Source organism: Coregonus clupeaformis, unplaced genomic scaffold, assembly GCF_020615455.1.
Source record: "Coregonus clupeaformis isolate EN_2021a unplaced genomic scaffold, ASM2061545v1 scaf0012, whole genome shotgun sequence".
NCBI classification, from domain to species: Eukaryota; Metazoa; Chordata; class Actinopteri; order Salmoniformes; family Salmonidae; genus Coregonus; species Coregonus clupeaformis.
In genome coordinates this window covers 998213-1021270 of record NW_025533467.1, presented here as the reverse complement: position 1 = coordinate 1021270, position 23058 = coordinate 998213, and the positions used below count along the sequence as shown (strand labels likewise).

General features: G+C 46.5%; 1 protein-coding gene across 1 annotated transcript in view; it reads left to right on the top strand.

The window, feature by feature from the left end:
• Window positions 1-20250, top strand: part of LOC121546445 (voltage-dependent L-type calcium channel subunit beta-3-like) — a 36746-nt gene extending 16496 nt beyond the window's left edge. The window contains exons 3-14 of the mRNA XM_041857725.2: window positions 5277-5396; window positions 8949-9071; window positions 11824-11939; window positions 13743-13820; window positions 13951-13975; window positions 14105-14182; window positions 14775-14833; window positions 15074-15174; window positions 15339-15490; window positions 15673-15768; window positions 16009-16179; window positions 18110-20250. Of these exons, the coding sequence (XP_041713659.1) occupies window positions 5277-5396; window positions 8949-9071; window positions 11824-11939; window positions 13743-13820; window positions 13951-13975; window positions 14105-14182; window positions 14775-14833; window positions 15074-15174; window positions 15339-15490; window positions 15673-15768; window positions 16009-16179; window positions 18110-18559 (1569 nt within the window). The 3' untranslated portion in view covers window positions 18560-20250. The remainder of the gene's footprint in view (window positions 1-5276; window positions 5397-8948; window positions 9072-11823; window positions 11940-13742; window positions 13821-13950; window positions 13976-14104; window positions 14183-14774; window positions 14834-15073; window positions 15175-15338; window positions 15491-15672; window positions 15769-16008; window positions 16180-18109) is intronic.
• The last annotated feature ends 2808 nt before the right edge of the window (window positions 20251-23058 follow it).

Genomic DNA, 23058 nt, shown 5'->3' with positions numbered 1-23058 from the left:
GTGTTGGTGTGTTTGGACCATGTTAATTCCTTAGTGATGTGGACACCAAGGAACTTGAAGCTCTCAACCCGCTCCACCACAGCCCCGTTGATGTGGATGGGGGCGTGCTCGGCCCTCCGTTTCTTGTAGTCCACGATCAGCTCCTTTGTCTTGCTGACGTTGAGGGAGAGGTTGTTGTCCTGGCACCACACTGCCAGGTCACTGACCTCCGCTCTATAGGCGGTGTCATCGTCATCAGTGATCAGGCCTACCACTATCGTGTCATCAGCAAACTTAATGAAGGTGTTGGAGTTGTGCGCGGCCATGCAGTCGTGGGTGAACAGGGAGTACAGGAGGGGACTAAGCACGCACCCCGGAGGGGCACCCGTGTTGAGAGTCAGCGTGGTGGATGTGTTGTTGCCTACTTCTCCACCTGGGGGGCGGCCCGTCAGGAAGTCCAGGATCCAGTTGCAGAGGGAGGTGTTCAGTCCCAGGGTCCTGAGCTTAGTGATGAGCTTGGAGGGCACTATGGTGTTGAACACTGCGCTGCAGTCAAGGAACAGCATTCTCACATAGGTGTTACTCTTGTCCAGGTGGGAGAGGACAGTGTGGAGTGCAATAGAGATTGTGTCATCTGTGGATCTGTTGGGGCGGTATGATAATTGGAGTGGGTCCAGGGTGTCTGGGAGATGGTGTTGATGTAAGCCCTGACCAGCCTTTCAAAGCATTTCATGGCTACAGATGTGAGTTCTATGGGGCAATAGTAATTTAGACAGGTTACCTTGGCGTTCTTAAGCACAGGGACTATGATGGTCTGCTTGAAACATGTAGGTATTACAGACTGGGTCAGGGAGAGGTTGAAAATGTCAGTGAAGACACTTGCCAGCTGGTCAGCGCATGCTCTGAGTATGCGTCCTGGTAATTAATCTGGAACCCCGGCCTTGTGAATGTTAACCTGTTTAAAGGTCCTACTCACATCAGCTACGGAGAGCGTTGTCACACAGTCGTCCGGAACTGCTGGTGCTCTCATGCATGGTTCAGTGTTGCTTGCCTCGAAGCGAGCATAGAAGGCATTTAGCTCGTCTAGTAGGCTCGCGTCACTGGGCAGCTCGCGGCTGGGTTTCCCTTTGTAATCTGTGATAGTTTTCAAACCCTGTAACAGCTGACGAGCATCAGAGCCGGCATAGTAGGATTCGATCTTAGTCCTGTATTGACGCTTTGTCTGTTTGATGGCTCGTCGGAGGTCGTAGCGGGATCTTTTGGCCACCAGATTAGTGTCTCCTTGAAAGCGGCAACTCTAGCCTTTAGATCAGTGCGGATGTTGCCTGTAATCCATGGGATATGTACGTACGTACGGTCACTGTGGGGATGATGTCGTCGATGCACTTATTAATGAAGCCGGTGACTGATGTGGTAAACTCCTCGATTTTATCGGATGAATCCCGGAACATATTCCAGGGACCGACCAGGACCAACCCTGCTTAGCTTCAGAGGCAAGCCAGCAGTGGGATGCAGGGTGGTATGCTGCCGGCCCAATTATTATCCATGTCCTTGTTCAGCCACAAATGTGAGAAATATAGGATATTACAGTTCTTCAGGTCCCGCTGATAGGACAGTGTTGAACAGAGCTCGTCCAGTTTGTTCTCTAGTGATTGTATGTTCGCCTACAAAACAGAGGGCAATGGCAGTCTAGATGCTCGCCGACATAGTCTAATCATGAGTGCTCTCACCACTGGTGTCCCCCAGGGCTCAGTTCTAGGCCCTCTCCTTTTCTCCCTATACACCAAGTCACTTGGCTCTGTCATATCCTCACATGGCCTCTCCTATCATTGCTACGCTGACGATACACAACTAATCTTCTCCTTTCCCCCTTCTGATAACCAGGTGGCGAATCGCATCTCTGCATGTCTGGCAGACATATCAGTATGGATGACGGATCACCACCTCAAGCTGAACCCTGGCAAGACGGAGCTGCTCTTCCTCCCGGGGAAGGACTGCCCGTTCCATGATCTCGCCATCACGGTTGACAACTCCGTTGTGTCCTCCTCCCAGAGTGCGAAGAGCCTTGGCGTGACCCTGGACAACACCCTGTCGTTCTCCGCTAACATCAAGGCGGTGACCCGCTCCTGCAGGTTCATGCTCTACAACATTCGGAGAGTACGACCCTGCCTTACACAGGAAGCGGCACAGGTCCTAATCCAGGCACTTGTCATCTCCCCGTCTGGATTACTGCAACTCGCTGTTGGCTGGCCTCCCTGCCTGTGCCATTAAACCCCTACAACTCATCCAGAATGCCGCAGCCCGTCTGGTGTTCAACCTTCCCAAGTTCTCTCACGTCACCCCCCTCCTCCGCACACTCCACTGGCTTCCAGTTGAAGCTCGCATCCGTTACAAGACCATGGTGCTTGCCTATGGAGCAGTGAGGGGAACGGCACCTCCGTACCTTCGGGCTCTGATCAGTCCCTACACCCAAACGAGGGCATTGCGTTCATCCACCTCTGGCCTGCTGGTTCCCCTTCCTCTGCGGAAGCATAGTTCCCGCTCAGCCCAGTCAAAACTGTTCGCTGCTCTGGCACCCCCAATGGTGGAACAAGCTCCCTCACGACGCCAGGACAGCGGAGTCACTCACCACCTTCCGGAGACATTTGAAACCCCACCTCTTTAAGGAATACCTGGGATAGGATAAAGTAATCCTTCTACCCCCCCCCCCCCAAAAAATAAAATAAATAAATAAATAAATGTTTTTAAAGTGGTTATCCCACTGGCTATAGGGTGAATGCACCAATTTGTAAGTCGCTCTGGATAGGAGCGTCTGCTAAATGACGTAAATGTGCCCTTGAGCAAGGCACTTAACCCTAATTGCTCCTGTAAGTCGCTCTGGATAAGAGCGTCTGCTAAATGACTAAAATGTAAATGTAAATGTAATGACGCTGCCTCGCCTGCGTCTCTCACCACCGCTTCCTCTTGCAAGTCCCAGGAATCAGGGCCTGCATAATATCCAGAGCTGCCGACTCATGTACATGTGTTCATCCAAATCAAGGTTAGTGATCGCTGATGCTGTTCTGATGTCCAGAAGCTGTTTTCGGTCATAGGAAATGATGGCAGCAACATTATGTACAGAAGAAGTTAAGATCAGCGTAAAAAAAACACACAGAATAGCAGAATCGGTCAGGAGCCCGTAAGACGGCAGCTATCCACTGCAGTGCCATCTTGTGTGTGTGTCTATGTGTGTTTTATTGTGCTCTAATCTCTATCCTACCCTTTTTTTTCTCTCTTCTCACACTCCCTCCATCCATCCCTTTCTTGCTATGTCTCTGTCCCTGCACATCTCCTTTAGTGTTATCTTTGAATGCATCTCTCTCTTTTCTCTTTTCCCCTTTGCTCATCTCTGTGTATTTTTTCTTTAATGTATGTCTCTGTCTATCCTTCCCTCTCTTCCTCCCCCACCTCCTCACTCTGTCCTTCCCCTTACAAAAAAAAACACATGTCAAATTTGCAGTTTAATATTTCCACGTGTTAAATTTAGTTTACATGTTAACACCACCTTTTTACCTCATGTGAATTGCAGTTGCATATGTGAAATTTGCTGTTTCACATTTTAAAACTTTCACATGTGAAAAACTTTCTCATGTGAAAATCTCACGTTCACAGGTGGAATTGCAAGTTCCCTTGTGAAAAACAATCATATGTGAAAATCAAAATAACAGTTACATGTGGAGTTGAAATGGTGTTATTCTCCTCACATGTGAAGAGGTGGTGTTAACATGTTTCAGTAGCAATGTTTCCACATATGGAATTGCAAATTCTGTAATGCCATTCTGTAAAAAGGTAACTTAGCCTACCTGAGTAGTGAGTATAATAATTGAAGTGTGTTAAAAAATATATTATTAAGCCATCCATTCGGAGTGTTACTGCTGCAGGCGCACGCCTCTCTTCTTCATACGTTGGTCTGTGACCGTTTGAAGAAGCCCAGTGAAAAGAACAGAGAAGCTAGCCCTCCATGTCTCTTATTTCTCGTTTTAACATGTTAAAATTAGCGCTGTCAGAGTTAATCAGTTAACTCAAGTTAACTTTTTGTAATTTTAGTACACAATTGTTTTTAATCGCATTGTCTGAAAGCGTCCAAAATACATAATCTATACAGCTAAAAACAACAATGCAAGGTGACTTTGAGGTTAAAGAAAGTGTGTTTATCAATTTACCTGTAATTGCTAACCGTAACTTTGGACAAAATCAAAACGGCAATATTCTTGAAATGCTATTTGTATTAAAAAAATCTTACATTAAAACACACATCAGCACATAGAGGTTCATAAAGCCCCAAAGTGTTTCTCTCCTCCCCTCAGGTCCCCCCTTTTTCTCTCTCTCTCTCTCTCTCTCTCTCTCTCTCTCTCTCTCTCTCTCTCTCTCCACCCCTTTCACTCTCTCTCTCTCTCTCTCTCTCTCTCTCTCTCTCTCTCTCTCTCTCTCTCTCTCTCTCTCTCTCCCACCCCTTTCTCTCTCTCTCGCTCTCTCTCTCTCTCTCCACCCCTTTCTCTCTCTCTCTCTCTCTCTCTCTCCCACCCCTTTCTCTCTCTCTCCCTCTCTCCACTCTCTCTCTCTCTCTCTCTCTCTCTCTCTCTCTCTCTCTCTCTCTCTCTCTCTCCTCTCTCTCTCTCTCTCTCTCTCTCTCTCTCTCTCTCTCTCTCTCTCTCTCTCTCTCTCTCTCTCTCTCTCTCTCTCTCTCTCTCTCTCTCTCTCTCTCTCTCTCTCTCTCTCTCTCTCTCTCTCTCTCTCTCTCTCTCTCTCTCTCCTCTTCTCTGTTCTCCTGTCCGGACAGCTTTGTTCGCCGCAGCATTCTGTAGTGTTGACAGAATCAGGGCTGAGTTTCTTATAGGAGCCAAATATAGGAGAGCAGGGAGCTTGTGAGAGGTAGAGAAACCATGACAGACATTGGATGATGAAGAGGAAGAGAGAAATCCAAGAAAGAGAAAATAGGATGATTTAGAGTGTGTATATTACCACCAATATGACACAGCAGTAGAACACGGCTCTGTGTGCTCAGGCTATTTTTAGTGTGATCTATGACCATCACCACACCACTATTTAGATAACAGCAGGAAAGGGATGCAGTAAGTTCACGTCTATGTGTGTGTGTGCGTGCAGGCATGTGTGTACCTATGTCTGTGAAAGAGAAAGGCTGCCTTTGTAAATGGTTCCTCTGACCCCTGTCCTGAAATCAACCACAACCACCTCTATATTTGTCTCACAACAAATTTACCCTCTCTCTCCTCTCCGCCTCTCCTCTGCCTCTCCAGGGGTCGGCTGATTCGTACACCAGTAGACCGTCGGATTCCGACCTGTCAGCAGAGGAGGACCGTGAGGCGTATCGGCGTGAAGCCGAGCGCCAGGCCCAGATCCAGCTCCACAGAGCTAAGGTGAGTTTTGTTATGACACACGCACACAAAAATATACACTACCGGTCAAAAGTTTTAGAATACCTACTCATTCAAGAGTTTTTCTTTATTTGTACCATTTTCTACATTGCAGAATAATAGTGAAGACATCAAAACTATGAAATAACATATATGGAATCATGTAGTAACCAAAAAAGTGTTAAACAAATCAAAATATATTTGAGATTTGAGATTCTTCAAATAGCCACCCTTTGCCTTGATGACAGCTTTGCACACTCTTGGCATTCTCTCAACCAGCTTCACCTGGAATGCTTTCCCAACAGTCTTGAAGGAGTTCCCACATATGCTGAGCACTTGTTGGCTGATTTTCCTTCACTCTGAGGTCCGACTCATCCCAAACCATCTCAATTTGGTTGAGGTCGGGGGATTGTGGAGGCCAGGTCATCTGATGCAGCACTCCATCACTCTCCTTCTTGGTAAAATAGCCCTTACACAGCATGGAGGTGTGTTTGGTCATTGTCCTGTTGAAAACCAAATGATAGTCCCACTAAGCCCAAACCAGATGGGAAGGCGTATCGCTGCAGAATTTTGTGGTAGCCATGCTGGTTACAGTGCCTTGCAAAAGTATTCATCCCCCTTGGTGTTTTTCCTATTTTGTTGCATTACAACCTGTAATTTAAATGGATTTTTATTTGGATTTCATGTAATGTACATACACAAAATAGTCCAAATTGGTGAAGTGAAATGAAAAAAGTTACTTGTTTCAAAAAAGTCAAAAAAATTAATAACGGAAAAGTGGTGCATGCATATGTATTCACTCCCTTTGCTATGAAGCCCCTAAATAAGATCTGGTGTGGCCAATTACCTTCATAAGTCACATAATTAGTTAAATAAAGTTCACCTGTGTGGAATCTAAGTGTCACATGATCTCAGTATATATACACCTGTTCTGAAAGGCCCCAGAGTCTGCAACACCACTAAGCAAGGGGCACCACCAAGCAAGCGGCACCATGAAGACCAAGGAGCTCTGCAAACAGGTCAGGGACAAGGTTGTGGAGAAGTACAGATCAGGGTTGGGTTATAAAAAAATATAAAAAACTTTGAACATCCCACGGAGTACCATTAAATCCATGATTTAAAAAAATGGAAAGAATATGGCACCACAACAAACGTACCAAGAGAGGGCCAACCACCAAAACGCCCGGACCAGGCAAGGAGGGCATTAATCAGAGAGGCAACAAATAGACCAAAGATAACCCTGAAGGAGCTGCAAAGCTCCACAGCGGAGATTGGAGTACCTGTCCATAGGACCACTTTAAGCCGTACACTCCACAGAGCTGGGCTTTACGGAAGGGTGGCCAGAAAAAAGCCATTGCTTTAAGAAAAAAATAAGCAAACACGTTTGGTGTTTGCCAAAAGGCATGTGGGAGACTCCCCAAACATATGGAAGAAGGTACTCTGGTCAGATGAGACAAAAATTGAGCTTTTTGGCCATCAAGGAAAATGCTATGTCTGGCGCAAACCCAACACCTTTCATTACCCCGAGAACACCATCCCCACAGTGAAGCATGGTGGTGGCAGCATCATGCTATGGGGATGTTTTTCATCGGCAGGGACTGGGAAACTGGTCAGAATTGAAGGAATGATGGATGGCGCTAAATACAGGGAAATTCTTGAGGGAAACCTGTTTCCGCCTTCCAGAGATTTGAGACTGGGACGGAGGTTCACCTTCCAGCAGGACAATAACCCTAAGCATACTGCTAAAGCAACACTCGAGTGGTTTAAGGGGAAACATTGAAATGTCTTGGAATGGCCTAGTCAAAGCCCAGACCTCAATCCATTTGAGAATCTGTGGTATGACTTAAAGATCGCTGTACACCAGTGGAACCCATCCAACTTCAAGGAGTTGGAGCAGTTTTGCCTTGAAGAATGGGCAGAAATCCCAGTGCTAGATGTGCCAAGCTTATAGAGACATACCCCAAGAGACTTGCAGATGTAATTACTGTAAAAGGTGGCTCTACAAAGTATTGACTTTAGGGGGGTGAATAGTTATGCACGGTCAAGTTTTCTTGTTTGTGGTAGGCATGTTGTGTAAATCAAATGATACAAACCCCCCAAAAATCAATTTTAATTCCAGGTTGTAAGGCAACAAAACAGGAAAAAATGCCAAGGGGGGTGAATACTTTCGCAAGCCACTGTCAGTGTGCCTTGAATTCTAAATAAATCACAGACAGTGTCACCAGCAAAGCACCCCCACACCATAACACCTCCTCCTCCATGCTTTACGGTGGGAAATACACATGCGGAGATCATCCGTTCACCCACACCGCATCTCACAAAGACAGAGCGTCTGGAACCAAAAATCTCAAATTTGGACTCTAGACCAAAGGACAAATTTCCACCGGTCTAATGTCCATTGCTCGTGTTTCTTGGCGCAAGCAAGTCTCTTGTTCGTATTGGTGTCCTTTAGTAGTGGTTTCTTGCAGAAATTCGACCATGAAGGCCTGATTCACACAGTCTCCTCTGAATAGTTGATGTTGAGATGTGTCTCCCGGAACCTTCACCCAACCCCTGCCTGGTTGTCGGCAGCTGCCGAGCCATCATTGGATCTGCCACTTCACCTCCACCAACTCATCTCCGCCACCCGCTCTGTCCCCTGGATTATTCTGCATCGTTTTTTTGAATCTGTTAATAAATACTCACCTTCGTTCAACTCACCTTGTCCTGGTCTGCTTCTGGGTTCTGGCTTAGAAAACCGTGACAGTCTGTTACTTGAACTCTGTGAAGCATTTATTTGGGCTGCAATTTCTGAGGCTGGTAACTCTAATGAACTTATCCTCTGAAGAATAGGTAACTCTGGGTCTTCCATTCCTGTGGCGGTCCTCATGAGAGTTTCATTATAGCGCTTGATGGTTTTTGCGACTGCACTTGAAGAAACGTTCACATTTCTTGAAATGTTCCGTATTGACTGACCTTCTTGTCTTAAAGTAATGATGGACTGTCATTTCTCTTGGCTTATTTGAGCTGTTCTTGCCATAATATGGACTTGGACTTTTACCAAATAGGGCTATCTTCTTGTCACAACACAACTGATTGGCTCAAACACATTAAGAAGGAAAGAAATTCCACAAATTAACTGTTAAGAAGGCACACCTGTTAATTCAAATGCATTCCAGGTGACTACCTCATGAAGCTGGTTGAGAGAATGCCAAGAGTGTGCAAAGCTGTCATCAAGGCAAAGGGTGGCTATTTGAAGAATCTCAAATATAAAATATATTTTGATTTGTTTAACACTTTTTTGGTTAATACATGAATCCATATGTGTTATTTCATAGTTTTGATGTCTTCACTAGTATTCTACAATGTAGAAAATAGTAAAAATAAATAAAAACCCTTGAATGAGTAGGTGTTCTAAAACTTTTGACAGGTAGTGTACATACTGCAGGAACGCATGCACACACAGACACACACACACACACACACACACACACACTGTTAATACTAATTCATGCCCACACACACACACACTATTGGCAACACTAATTGAAACGTTAATGTTTGCTGTGCCTGCAGTCTAAACTTGTAGCGTTTGCAGTAAAGACCAATGTGAGTTACTGTGGAGCTCTAGATGGCGACTGTCCTGTTGAAGGAGCTGCAATCAACTTCGAAGCCAAAGATTTCCTACACATTAAGGAGGTGAGGAACACTCCTCAAAAGGGGAGAACACACCTCTTACGTTCTCCCCACTTCATCTCACTCCTCTTCCGGGCTCCACTCTTCTTCTCACTCCTCTTCCGTTCTCACCTCATCATCTCACTCCTCTTCCTCTCTCCCTTCTTCCGCTCACTCTTTGTCCTCTCACTCCTCTTCCTCTCTCCCTTCTTCCGCTCACTCCTCGTCCTCTCACTCCTCTTCCTCTCTCCCTTCTTCCGCTCACTCCTTGTCCTCTCACTCCTCTTCCTCTCTCCCTTCATCCGCTCACTCCTCATCCTCTCACTCCTCTTCCTCTCTCCCTTCTTCCGCTCACTCCTTGTCCTCTCACTCCTCTTCCTCTCTCCCTTCATCCGCTCACTCCTTGTCCTCTCACTCCTCTTCCTCTCTCCCCTTCATCCGCTCACTCCTCGTCCTCTCACTCCTCTTCCTCTCTCCCTTCTTCCGCTCACTCCTTGTCCTCTCACTCCTCTTCCTCTCTCCCTTCATCCGCTCACTCCTTGTCCTCTCACTCCTCTTCCTCTCTACCTTCATCCGCTCACTCCTCGTCCTCTCACTCCTCTTCCTCTCTCCCTTCTTCCGCTCACTCCTCTTCCTCTCTCCCTTCATCCGCTCACTCCTTGTCCTCTCACTCCTCTTCCTCTCTCCCTTCTTCCGCTCACTCCTTGTCCTCTCACTTCTCTTCCTCTCTCCCTTCATCCGCTCACTCCTTGTCCTCTCACTCCTCTTCCTCTCTCCCTTCTTCCACTCACTCCTTGTCCTCTCACTCCTCTTCCTCTCTCCCTTCATCCGCTCACTCCTTGTCCTCTCACTCCTCTTCCTCTCTCCCTTCATCCGCTCACTCCTCGTCCTCTCACTCCTCTTCCTCTCTCCCTTCTTACGCTCACTCCTTGTCCTCTCACTCCTCTTCCTCTCTCCCTTCATCCGCTCACTCCTCGTCCTCTCACTCCTCTTCCTCTCTCCCTTCATCCGCTCACTCCTCGTCCTCTCACTCCTCTTCCTCTCTCCCTTCTTCCGCTCACTCCTTGTCCTCTCACTCCTCTTCCTCTCTCCCTTCATCCGCTCACTCCTCGTCCTCTCACTCCTCTTCCTCTCTCCCTTCTTCCGCTCACTCCTTGTCCTCTCACTCCTCTTCCTCTCTCCCTTCATCCGCTCACTCCTTGTCCTCTCACTCCTCTTCCTCTCTCCCTTCATCCGCTCACTCCTCGTCCTCTCACTCCTCTTCCTCTCTCCCTTCTTACACTCACTCCTTGTCCTCTCACTCCTCTTCCTCTCTCCCTTCATCCGCTCACTCCTCGTCCTCTCACTCCTCTTCCTCTCTCCCTTCATCCGCTCACTCCTCGTCCTCTCACTCCTCTTCCTCTCTCCCTTCTTCCGCTCACTCCTTGTCCTCTCACTCCTCTTCCTCTCTCCCTTCATCCGCTCACTCCTCATCCTCTCACTCCTCTTCCTCTCTCCCTTCTTCCGCTCACTCCTTGTCCTCTCACTCCTCTTCCTCTCTCCCTTCATCCGCTCACTCCTCATCCTCTCACTCCTCTTCCTCTCTCCCTTCTTCCGCTCACTCCTCTTCCTCTCTCCCTTCATCCGCTCACTCCTCATCCTCTCACTCCTCTTCCTCTCTCCCTTCTTCCGCTCACTCCTTGTCCTCTCACTCCTCTTCCTCTCTCCCTTCATCCGCTCACTCCTCGTCCTCTCACTCCTCTTCCTCTCTCCCCTTCTTCCGCTCACTCCTTGTCCTCTCACTCCTCTTCCTCTCTCCCTTCATCCGCTCACTCCTCGTCCTCTCACTCCTCTTCCTCTCTCCCTTCATCCGCTCACTCCTCGTCCTCTCACTCCTCTTCCTCTCTCCCTTCATCCGCTCACTCCTCGTCCTCTCACTCCTCTTCCTCTCTCCCTTCTTACGCTCACTCCTTGTCCTCTCACTCCTCTTCCTCTCTCCCTTCTTACGCTCACTCCTCGTCCTCTCACTCCTCTTCCTCTCTCCCTTCATCCGCTCACTCCTTGTCCTCTCACTCCTCTTCCTCTCTCCCTTCATCCGCTCACTCCTTGTCCTCTCACTCCTCTTCCTGTCTCCCTTCATCCGCTCACTCCTCGTCCTCTCACTCCTCTTCCTCTCTCCCTTCTTCCGCTCACTCCTTGTCCTCTCACTTCTCTTCCTCTCTCCCTTCATCCGCTCACTCCTCGTCCTCTCACTCCTCTTCCTCTCTCCCTTCTTCCGCTCACTCCTTGTCCTCTCACTCCTCTTCCTCTCTCCCTTCTTCCGCTCACTCCTCGTCCTCTCACTCCTCTTCCTCTCTCCCTTCTTCCGCTCACTCCTTGTCCTCTCACTTCTCTTCCTCTCTCCCTTCATCCGCTCACTCCTCGTCCTCTCACTCCTCTTCCTCTCTCCCTTCTTCCACTCACTCCTTGTCCTCTCACTCCTCTTCCTCTCTCCCTTCATCCGCTCACTCCTTGTCCTCTCACTTCTCTTCCTCTCTCCCTTCATCCGCTCACTCCTCGTCCTCTCACTCCTCTTCCTCTCTCCCTTCTTACGCTCACTCCTTGTCCTCTCACTCCTCTTCCTCTCTCCCTTCATCCGCTCACTCCTTGTCCTCTCACTCCTCTTCCTCTCTCCCTTCATCCTCTCACTCCTCTTCCTCTCTCCCCTCATCATCTCACTCATCTTCCTCTCACTCCTCTTCCTGTCACTCCTGATGTGTTTCATGGTGTAATGTTGAGTTATGTTGTATTGTAACAGAAGTACAATAATGACTGGTGGATTGGTCATCTGGTGAAGGAGGGGGCAGACATCACCTTCATCCCCAGCCCTCTACGCCTGGAAGCTATGAGACTCAAACACGTGCAGAAACAAAGGTGAACCAAAACTAACACTAAAGTTACATTATACACAATTCTTGCCACAAATGTTGTGTTCATACGATGTCCTGATGTTTGTAAGAATTTGGGACATCTAGGGAATATCGGGGGCACAATGTAATATTGTATTGTGTCCTCACACTAACATTGAACTGGCCTTCTTTACACTTAAGCCTTAACATCATAACCATAACAGTAACCTTAAACCCCAACTATGACCCAGGCTGTAACCCCTGACCTTTGTTCTGATTTGTCTGTTGTCAAAGATTGTCTATTATATTGACAAGATAGTCAAGTGACTGCTCTAACAATGGAAATACATGTCCTCAAAGATGAAAGGCAGGCAGCAGGAGGTGAGATCAGGTAAACTCAAATCAAATTGTATTTGTAATGCTTCATAAACAACAGGTGTAGAATAACAGTGAAATGCTTACTTACGGGCCCTTCCCAACAATGCAGAGAGAAACATTTTTAAATAATAGAAAGATAATAACATGAATAAATACACAATGAGTAACGATAACTTGGCTATATACACAGGGTACCAGTACCGAGTCGGTGTGCAGGGGTATGAGGGAATTGAGGTAGATATGTAAATACAGTTAGAGGTAAAGTGACTAGACAACAGGATAGATAATAAGCAGCAGTAGCGTATGTGATGAGTCAAAAGAGTGCAAAGGGGGGTCAATGCAGATAGTCCGGGTAGCTATTTGGTTAACTATTTCGCAATCTTATGGCTTGGGGGTAGAAGCTGTTCAGGGTCCGGTTGGTTCCAGACTTGGTGCAACGTTACTGCTTGCCGTGCGGTAGCAGAGAGAACAGTCTATGAGAGAAGCTGGAGTCTTTGACAATTTTGACACGAGCGTCTACTTATATCAGTGCATTCGTTACCACGTAAACATTAGAAAACTTCTATTCAATCAAATAAGCCTCAAATAGCAAATTAGCAATTACATTTTTTGTTGACCAAATTCAACACTCTCTCATTGACCTCCATACAAAAATGCCTTACTTCGTGGGCTTATATCAATTTTTTTGTTTTTTTTATATAGCCCTTCGTACATCAGCTAATATCTCGAAGTGCTGTACAGAAACCCAGCCTAAAACCCCAAACAGCTAGTAATGCAGGTGTAGAAGCACGGTGGCTAGGAAAAACTCCCTAGAAAGGCCAAAACCTAGGAAGAAACCTAGAGAGGAACCAGGCTATGAGGGGTGGCCAGTCCTCTTCTGGCTGTGCCGGGTGGAGATTATAACAGAACCATGCCAAGATGTTCAAAAATGTTCATAAGTGACAAGCATGGTCAAATAATAATCAGGAATAAATCTCAGTTGGCTTTTCATAGCCGATCATTAAGAGTTGAAAACAGCAGGTCTGGGACAGGTAGGGGTTCCATAACCGCAGGCAGAACAGTTGAAACTGGAATAGCAGCAAGGCCAGGCGGACTGGGGACAGCAAGGAGTCACCACGGCCGGTAGTCCCGACGTATGGTCCTAGGGCTCAGGTCTCTCAGTTGGCTTTTCATAGCCGATCATTAAGAGTTGAAAACAGCAGGTCTGGGACAGGTAGGGGTTTCGTAACCGCAGGCAGAACAGTTGAAACTGGAATAGCAGCAAGGCCAGGCGGACTGGGGACAGCAAGGTGTCAGCATGCCCGGTAGTCCTGACGTATGGTCCTAGGGCTCAGGTTCTCAGAGAGAAAGAGAGAACGAGAGAATTAGAGAGAGCATACTTAAATTCACAGATTTTGGGCAGAGTAAATAACACCTCTCGCTTCGCCTCTTCCTCTCTGCTGTTGTGCAGGAAAACAGGGGGGAACTCTTCCTCTAGTTTGGGTGACATGGTGTCTGGGAGCTGGAGGACCACGTCACCATCTGGTGGTAAGTAGAAGTATTACAACATCAGACCTTTTCCACAGGAATGTAATATTGTATTATCACCTCAATCTTGATCTTTCTTCTCACTCACTGATATAATGTCTTATGTCACTGATTGTAATTCTCTTGTTTTCAAAAGACAAACAGAAGCAAATGCAGGTAGATTTTTATCATGTAGTCTTCTCTGATACAAGCCTTACAGGGTGTGATTTTTAACCAATTATAGGAACTTCTAGCTTTGATTGACACTCTCTCTTTCTCTTGGTATCTGGCTCTTCTTTCATACAGGAACACATTCCTCCATATGACGTGGTCCCATCTATGCGGCCGGTGGTCTTAGTAGGACCGTCACTGAAGGGCTATGAGGTAAACGTCTCTCTCTCTGGCTCCCTTCCAGTAAGGCCTAAAACAGTGTTTCTCTACCAGGGGCAGACAAACTATGGTCCTTCTTCCTTGGGGGACCGAATTACACCTGAGATTTGACTAAATGGGTGTCAGCTAAGCTAACCATCTGAGGTAACGGTTGGTTGAGAAACACTTTCCTAAAACCAGTTAGGGGCAACCTCTAGTCTGCTCCAACTAGTGATACGGATTCACATTCACATTTCTCTCTCTGCTCCACAGCTGAATAATATCTAATTCAGACAGTGGAATTAACACCAAACATGGCTAATTCATTGATCTATATTTAGCTGCTGTGTGATGTTTATTTGATCTAGGGTTCAAATTCAATACATTTCAAAGTATGCTTATTTAGGGAAGAGGATTTCTCACATACACTTGTTTATTGTTTTGCCAAGTATGCATGTTGAAGCTGGAGGCTTAGAGTTAGAGATACTGGGGTAAAGTTGTATGTTTTTTACCCTAATGCTTAGCTAGTTTCTTTGACAATGATATGTGTGTATCCAAGACCTTTCTCTCTCTTTCTCTCTCTTTCTCTTTCTCTACCCTCTCTCAGGTGACAGATATGATGCAGAAAGCTCTGTTTGACTTCCTGAAACACAGGTTTGATGGAAGGTTAGTATAGACAGGCATCATGATTAACCTACAGCTGCTCATTAATGTAGTTAGTTGTTTACTTCTCTATTTTATGTACATCTATGACAAAAGTGTTATTTTGTTTGCTTGCTCTCTGTTTGATCCCTTTCTGAATCTTCATCACATTTACCACTGTGGTCTTCTATCTGTAGTGTCTATTAGCAGCGTATTTGTGTTATTTTCTGTGTGTTTATCATGTTTCGTTTTGGACGCCTGCAGAATCTCCATTACACGCATCACGGCAGACCTTTCTCTAGCCAAGACATCTGTCCTCAACAAGAGGCCCATCATGGAGAGATCCAATACTCGCTCCAGCCTGGGTGAGTACTCACGCATGCACACACACACGCACACACACACACATTCACTTTAACAAACACATTTGCTCATGTTAACACTATTACGAAATGTGTTAAGCGGCCAGAGTGCATGGATAGATCTCAAGGTCAGGTACAGTAATGTTATGTATCTCTCTCCCCTACAGCTGAGGTCCAGAGTGAGATAGAGAGGATATTTGAGCTGGCCAAAACCCTGCAGCTGGTGGTTCTGGATGCAGACACCATCAACCACCCGGCCCAGCTAGCCAAGACTTCCCTGGCCCCAATCATCATTTACGTCAAAGTTTCCTCACCAAAGGTACATAGACACAATCAGTCACCTCATACGTGTCCTGCAGATGTAGTGTAAGTGGGCCTCATTGAGGATATATGAAGATATATTTTCATCTTTTGAATTTGTCTTCTTTATTAAGCCTTTATAAAGCTACCTTCTCCCTCTATCTCCCTCTCTCCCTGTCTCTCCTCCCCACTCTCTCTCAGGTGCTCCAGAGGCTGATCAAGTCCCGGGGGAAGTCTCAGAGCAAACACCTGAACGTGCAGATGATGGCTGGGGACAAGCTGTCTCAATGCCCCCCTGTAAGTGGACACATTTTAAGTTTTAGTCATTTATCAGACGCTCTTATCCAGAGAAAGTTACAGAAGCAATTAGTGTTAAGTGCCTTGCTCAAGGGGAACATCGACAGATTTGTACCTTTTGGTTACTGGCCGAACGCTCTTAACCGCTAGGCTACCTGCTGCCCCACCATACAGTACTATTCACCATTACAACCCAACCAACTGTCTGACTTTGTTTACCCTCCCACTGTTCCCTCATAGGAGATGTTTGATGTAATTCTGGATGAGAACCAATTGGAGGATGCATGTCAGCACTTGGCTGAATACCTAGAAGTCTACTGGCGTGCCACTCATCTTCCCGGCACCACCCCTATCAACGTGCTATTGGAGCAGAACCTCATGATCCCGCCCTCATCCATCTCTAGCCTACAGGTGAGATGCTTCCATATGGATGGAGGGTTAAGGTGGAGAGGAACAGAGATAGTTGGAGAGGGGAGAATGGAAAGAGGACAGATTATGGGATAGTGAGGATTTTCTTTAGAGGAGGGGGGTCTTTATGTGGTTGTTGTGTTGCATCTGTCCTTACCAGCTCTTACAGTACTATGCCAGATTCCCCCTCTCCCCTCCCATGTCTGTCTGTCCATCTGTCTGTCCATCCGTCCTCTCACTCATCCCTGCTTAACGTTTTTGCAGTTTTCTGAAACACAGGAATTAATTGAATGAGCGCTTACCAAACGGGGTGAGTAGGAGGGTTTCTGTATGTGCATTACTTCTCCCCTGCCCTCCTTAACCCCACCACCCCACCACCCTACACCAACCACACTTGGTGGAATAAGATCAACCAATGTGTCTTATTTCCCTCTCACACAATAAACTCTCCTCCACACACAAAAGTCATTAATACCTAAGGTATCTAGACTCCGTCCCATCTCTTATCCACCTGCCACCTCCAAGCCCCTGCATATTTGTTTGACACTGTGCTACAAGCTTCAAGGATTCTATAATGAACTCCGCAAAGCAGCCACAGGTTCAGGGCTTGACAGGGTAACATGCTAGGTAACATGCTATATTAAACAAAGTGTAATAATAAGAATGTCATAATGTCTGATAAATGGCATATATGTTATAATGCACACAGTGGATGTATTAGATGTCTGCTGTAAACAAATGGACCTGTTCCATGACCAGACTCATGCTTTTTGAATGGCACACCCTCTCACGCTGACACAGAATGCTACACTGAATGAAACCTTTGGCTTGCGTTAAAAAAATGGAAGTACGTCTAAACAATTCATAAACAATTTAATTGTTGAGCGGTGACCCGATCCTGCAGGTTCATGCTCTACAACATTTGCAGAGTACGACCCTACCTTACACAGAAAGCGGCACAGGTCCTAATCCAGGCACTTGTCATCTCCCGTCTGGATTACTGCAACTCGCTGTTGGCTGGGCTCCCTGCCTGTGCCATTAAACCCCTACAACTTATCCAGAATGCTGCAGCCCGTCTGGTGTTCAACCTTCCCAAGTTCTCTCATGTCACCCCGCTCCTCCACACACTCCACTGGCTTCCAGTTGAGGCTTGCATCTACGACAAGATCATGGTGCTTGCCTATGGAGCTGAGAGGGGAACGGCACCTCCTTACCTTCAGGCTCTGATCAGACCCTACACCCAAACGAGGGCACTACGTTCATCCACCTCTGGCCTGCTAGCCCCCTACCTCTACGGAAGCACAGTTCCCGCTCAGCCCAGTCAAAGCTATTCGCTGCTCTGGCACCCCAATGGTGGAACAAGCTCCCCCACGACGCCAGGACAGCGGAGTCACTGACCACCTTCCGGAGACACTTGAAACCCTACCTCTTTAAGGAATACCTGGAATAGTATAAAGTAATCCTTCTTCCCCCACCCCCCATTAAAAAAAATAAAACAAAGTGGTTGTCCCACTAGCTATCATAAGTTGAATACACCAATTTGTAAGTCGCTCTGGATAAGAGCGTCTGCTAAATGATGTAAATGTTGAGATTGCTCCAGTTGAAAGTATATTGTTAAGAGGTGTGTTCAAGGTGATTGGTTCAGAACATAAAAATGTCAATGCAAAACATGCCACTAATTTAAGAGACTGTATTAACACTGTAATACCATGGAATCCTTGTAACTGTTCCACTGTCATTAGTGGTATTTCCTTTGTGTAGAGTATTATCATCTGTCTGTTAGTCTTATGTTTGCTGCGCCCACCAGTTGTAGCTTCTTTGGTGTGATGAGGATAATAATAGACGAGGAGGCTACTTTTGGAAGCTGCCCCGGATACTGTGATGGAGCTCTCATTTAATCTCGCCCCCCCCTCTCTCCAACAACAAACCCCAGACCCAGAATAAGAACCAGCCTCCAGTGCAGCATGGCGGTGTGGGGGTGGAGGGTGAGGAGGAGGTAGGGGAGGAGGCCCACTCCACCCTGGAGCAGGACAGCCTGATGCTGTCTGAAGAGGGCAGTGACTCCCTGTCCCGCGGCCTCAGGGAGGGCCCACCCCGGGAGGGCCCACCCCTCCGGGGGGGTGAGGAGGACAAGGAGGAGGAAGAGCTGGTGGAGGAATTAGAAGAGGAACTAGATGAGGAGGAGGAGGATGAGTTCGAGTCTCCCTGCCACGCCCAAACTTACAGGGACAGGTACCCCCCTCACCGCGGGCACCCCGGGGGCGTCCACAGCGCCAACGGGCATGAGTCACAGGACCGGCTGCTCCAGCGTGAAGCCCAGCAGGGGCACAACCAGCGCAACAACCGCCACCGCAGCCGCCCCTGGCTCCGAGACAACTACTGACATCTCTAATGTACCCCTGGCCCAGAGACAACTACTGACATCTCTAATGTACCCCTGGCCCCCAGACAACTACTGTCATCTCTAATGTACCCCTGGCCCAGAGACAACTACTGACATCTCTAATGTACCCCTGGCCCAGAGACAACTACTGTCATCTCTAATGTACCCCTGGCCCCCAGACAACTACTGTCATCTCTAATGTACCCCTGGCCCCCAGACAACTACTGTCATCTCTAATGTACCCCTGGCCCAGAGACAACTACTGACATCTCTAATGTACCCCTGGCCCAGAGACAACTACTGACATCTCTAATGTACCCCTGGCCCCCAGACAACTACTGACATCTCTAATGTACCCCTGGCCCAGAGACAACTACTGACATCTCTAATGTACCCCTGGCCCAGAGACAACTACTGTCATCTCTAATGTACCCCTGGCCCCCAGACAACTACTGTCATCTCTAATGTACCCCTGGCCCAGAGACAACTACTGACATCTCTAATGTACCCCTGGCCCCCAGACAACTACTGACATCTCTAATGTACCCCTGGCCCCCCCAGACAACTACTGACATCTCTAATGTACCCCTGGCCCAGAGACAACTACTGACATCTCTAATGTACCCCTGGCCCAGAGACAACTACTGTCATCTCTAATGTACCCCTGGCCCCCAGACAACTACTGTCATCTCTAATGTACCCCTGGCCCCCAGACAACTACTGTCATCTCTAATGTACCCCTGGCCCAGAGACAACTACTGACATCTCTAATGTACCCCTGGCCCAGAGACAACTACTGTCATCTCTAATGTACCCCTGGCCCCCAGACAACTACTGTCATCTCTAATGTACCCCTGGCCCCCAGACAACTACTGTCATCTCTAATATACCCCTGGCCCCCAGACAACTACTGTCATCTCTAATGTACCCCTGGCCCCCAGACAACTACTGACATCTCTAATGTACCCCTGGCCCCCAGACAACTAGCTATACCCAAACTACAATACTACCTAAGACACAATAATATACACAACTTTGGCCACAAGACACCCACTTATACACAGCACGTGTGCTCTATGTCCCCCCACCACTCACCCCTCACTACGGAAACAATGGAGTTTCAATTGGCCTCATAACAATTACTTCTGTGTACATTGCCACCTTCTACAATCACACACTTCCAGGCTTCCGGTTTCACTAATTCTGATTAGCTGGGGTCATGTTAATCAGATAAAGGCTATACATCAACAGGGCTAATCACCTCTACAATGGAAAGCCAGTAGCAGGTTATAACTACTGGCTGTAGGTCAAGTCAAACCTTAAGCTGCTTCACGCAAGGTTTCTCTATTGTAGGACAATACATTTACTGGCCTTAAATCCCTAAGACATTTATGTATCTTTATTATTGCATGTATGCATATGATTATTGTAGGACTATTTGCACGTTATGGTCAGAACAGGAACCATAGGCTCTTTCTGAATAAACAAAAGTAGGAACGTCTACTTTTTAGTAACCTGCAATGGGAAATAATAATGCATCCGAATGTAATGTACATATTGAATGGGAACCTGGTTATAATAAGTATAATTGATTATTATTATTGAATTTCGTCAGTATGGACTTGTTCTTCGTTTCAGAGAAATGTTGCCATGTTTTTTAACGGTAGTGTGTATATATATATACTACCGTTCAAAAGTTTTAGAACACCTACTCATTCAAGGGTTTTTCTTTATTTTTACTATTTTCTACATTGTAAAATAATAGTGAAGACATGATGACAGCTTGATGACAGCTTTGCACACTCTTGCCATTCTCTCAACCAGCTTCACCTGGAATGCTTTTCCAACAGTCTTGAAGGAGTTCCCACATATGCTGAGCATTGGTTGGATGCTTTTCCTTCACTCTTCGGTCCAACTCATCCCACACCATCTCAACTGGATTGAGGTCGGGTGATTGTGGAGGCCATGTCATCTGATGCAGCCCTCCATCACTCTCCTTCTTGGTCAAATAGGTCTTACACAGCCTGGAGGTGTGTTGGGTCATTATCCTGTTGAAAAACAAATGATAGTCCCACTAAGCACAAACCAGATGGAATGCTGTGGTAGCCATGCTGGTTAGTGTGCCTTGAATTCTAAATAAATCCCAGACAGTGTCACCAGCAAAGCACCCCCTCACCATCACACCTCCTCCTCTATGCTTCATGATGGGAACCACACATGCGGGGATCATCCATTCACCTACTCTGCGTCTCACAAAGACACAGCGGTTGGAACCAAAAATCTCAAAATTGGACTCATCAGACCAAAGGTCAGATTTCCACCAGTCTAATATCCATTGCTCGTGTTTCTTGGCCCAAGCAAGTCTCTTCTTATTATTGGTGTCCTTTAGTAGTAGTTTCTTTGCAGCAATTCGACCATGAAGGCCTGATTCCCACGGTCTCCTCTGAACAGTTGATATTGAGATGTGTCTGTGTCATGAACCCTGCGTCCTGAGTCGGTTCCTGCCTGTGTTGCCGTTTTTCTGCTCTGAATCTCCTGTTTCCTGAAGGTTCTTGAACGCTCCCTGCCTGGTTGCCGGGCGACGTTGCTAGGCGGGAGATCTCCCGATTACCCGCACCTGCATCTCATCAGCTATCTGCACACCTGGTCCTGATCATCACCCTTCATAAGCTCTGACCTGACATCCATTCCCTGCCGGATCGTTAGCCATGAACAGTATGTTTGTCAGCGTATCAGCCTCTGAGTTACTAGCGTTAGTTTTGTTGTTTTGCACCTTGTTGGCTTGCCGTGTACTTACCTCCGTTTGTTTCTATCTACAGTCATTCTCCCGGAACCTTCACCCAACCCCTGCCTGGTTGTCGGCGGCTGCCGAGCCATCATTGGATCTGCCACTTCACCTCCACCAACTCATCTCCGCCACCCGCTCTGTCCCCTGGATTATTCTGCATCGTTTTTTTGAATCTGTTAATAAATACTCACCTTCGTTCAACTCACCTTGTCCTGGTCTGCTTCTGGGTTCTGGCTTAGAAAACCGTGACAGTCTGTTACTTGAACTCTGTGAAGCATTTATTTGGCCTGCAATTTCTGAGGCTGGTAACTCTAATGAACTTATCCTCTGCAGCAGAGGTAGCTCTGGGTCTTCCTTTCCTGTGGCGGTCCTCATGAGCCAGTTTCATTATAGCGCTTGATGGTTTTTGCGACTGCACTTGAAGAAACTTTCAAAGTTCTTGGAATTTTCCGGATTGACTGACCTTCATGTCTTAAAGTAATGATGGACTGTCATTTCTCTTTGCTTATTTGAGCTGTTCTTGCCATAATATGGACTTGGTCTTGTACCAAATAGGGCTATCTTTTGTATACCACCCCTACCCTGTCACAACACAACTGATTGGCTCAAACGCATTAAGAAGGAAATAAATTTTACTGTCAACCTCAGTGGTTCATGAGGCAGATCCTCAAGTCTCCCTGTACAGGCAGGTTTTTGTTCCAACCATCACTTGTCCATGCTTGACTGATCACTTATTTTATTGGCTAATCACGTGTGAACTTGTGGCTTCTGTATTTCTCTTTTATTTCAAAAGGACTCACAGCTGTAGCAACTGTCAGATGTGCAGTGTATACACAGGCAGCCAATTCTGATCTTTTTTTCACTAATTGGTCTTTTGGCCAATCAGATCAGCTCTGAAAAAGATCTGATGTGATTGGTCAAAAGACCATCGAGTGAAAAGAATATCAGAATTGGGCTGCCTGTGTAAACGCAGCCATGATGTCATATACCTGCATTTTTAGTCTATGAACAGATCAGTTGGGGATATTGTGGAACAAAGACCTGCATGAACAGGGGTCCCTGCAGACCATGTCTGGGGACTAACTGGTCTACTACTTCCATGTCTAACAGGTAACTTTATCTAGTGTTCATATTTTTTGAAAAATCACAGCATGATTGAAAAAATAAGAAAACAAAATCTATGCAAGTGTTGCGTGAAACCTGATAGTTTTTTTCAGCAGTTTCTCTATACTTTATTTAGGCATAGATTCTGATTCTCCTATTTATATCTTAATAATATTGTCGTTAGGACAATTCTCTGTTTGTAAAAGGCATCGAGTCACTCCAAGTTACAAATCAATCACCACTATTAACCATTTAAAAAGCAGAATGCATCTCAAATATGGAATAACCTGACAACAGAGAATAATGTATTGAATTAGATTTTTCACTCAACATTAAATGAATAAGGATTAATGTGGATAAATGTCAACACTTTGTATTCCTAAAAAAAAGGAAGAAATAACAGTTCAGTACTTTCCTCCCCCAGAATCCTCTCTTAACGATACAAACTGATTTTAAAAAAATGTCTTACTTTAGAATCAAATGTGTTCTATTGAGCACAACTTGGATCTTAAGTTATTTATTCCTACTTCCTCCTTGATCTCTTGTGTGAGTGTGAGAGGACTTGCATGTCTTAGGCCACTTAGCTACTTTCACTGTACTTCGGCAG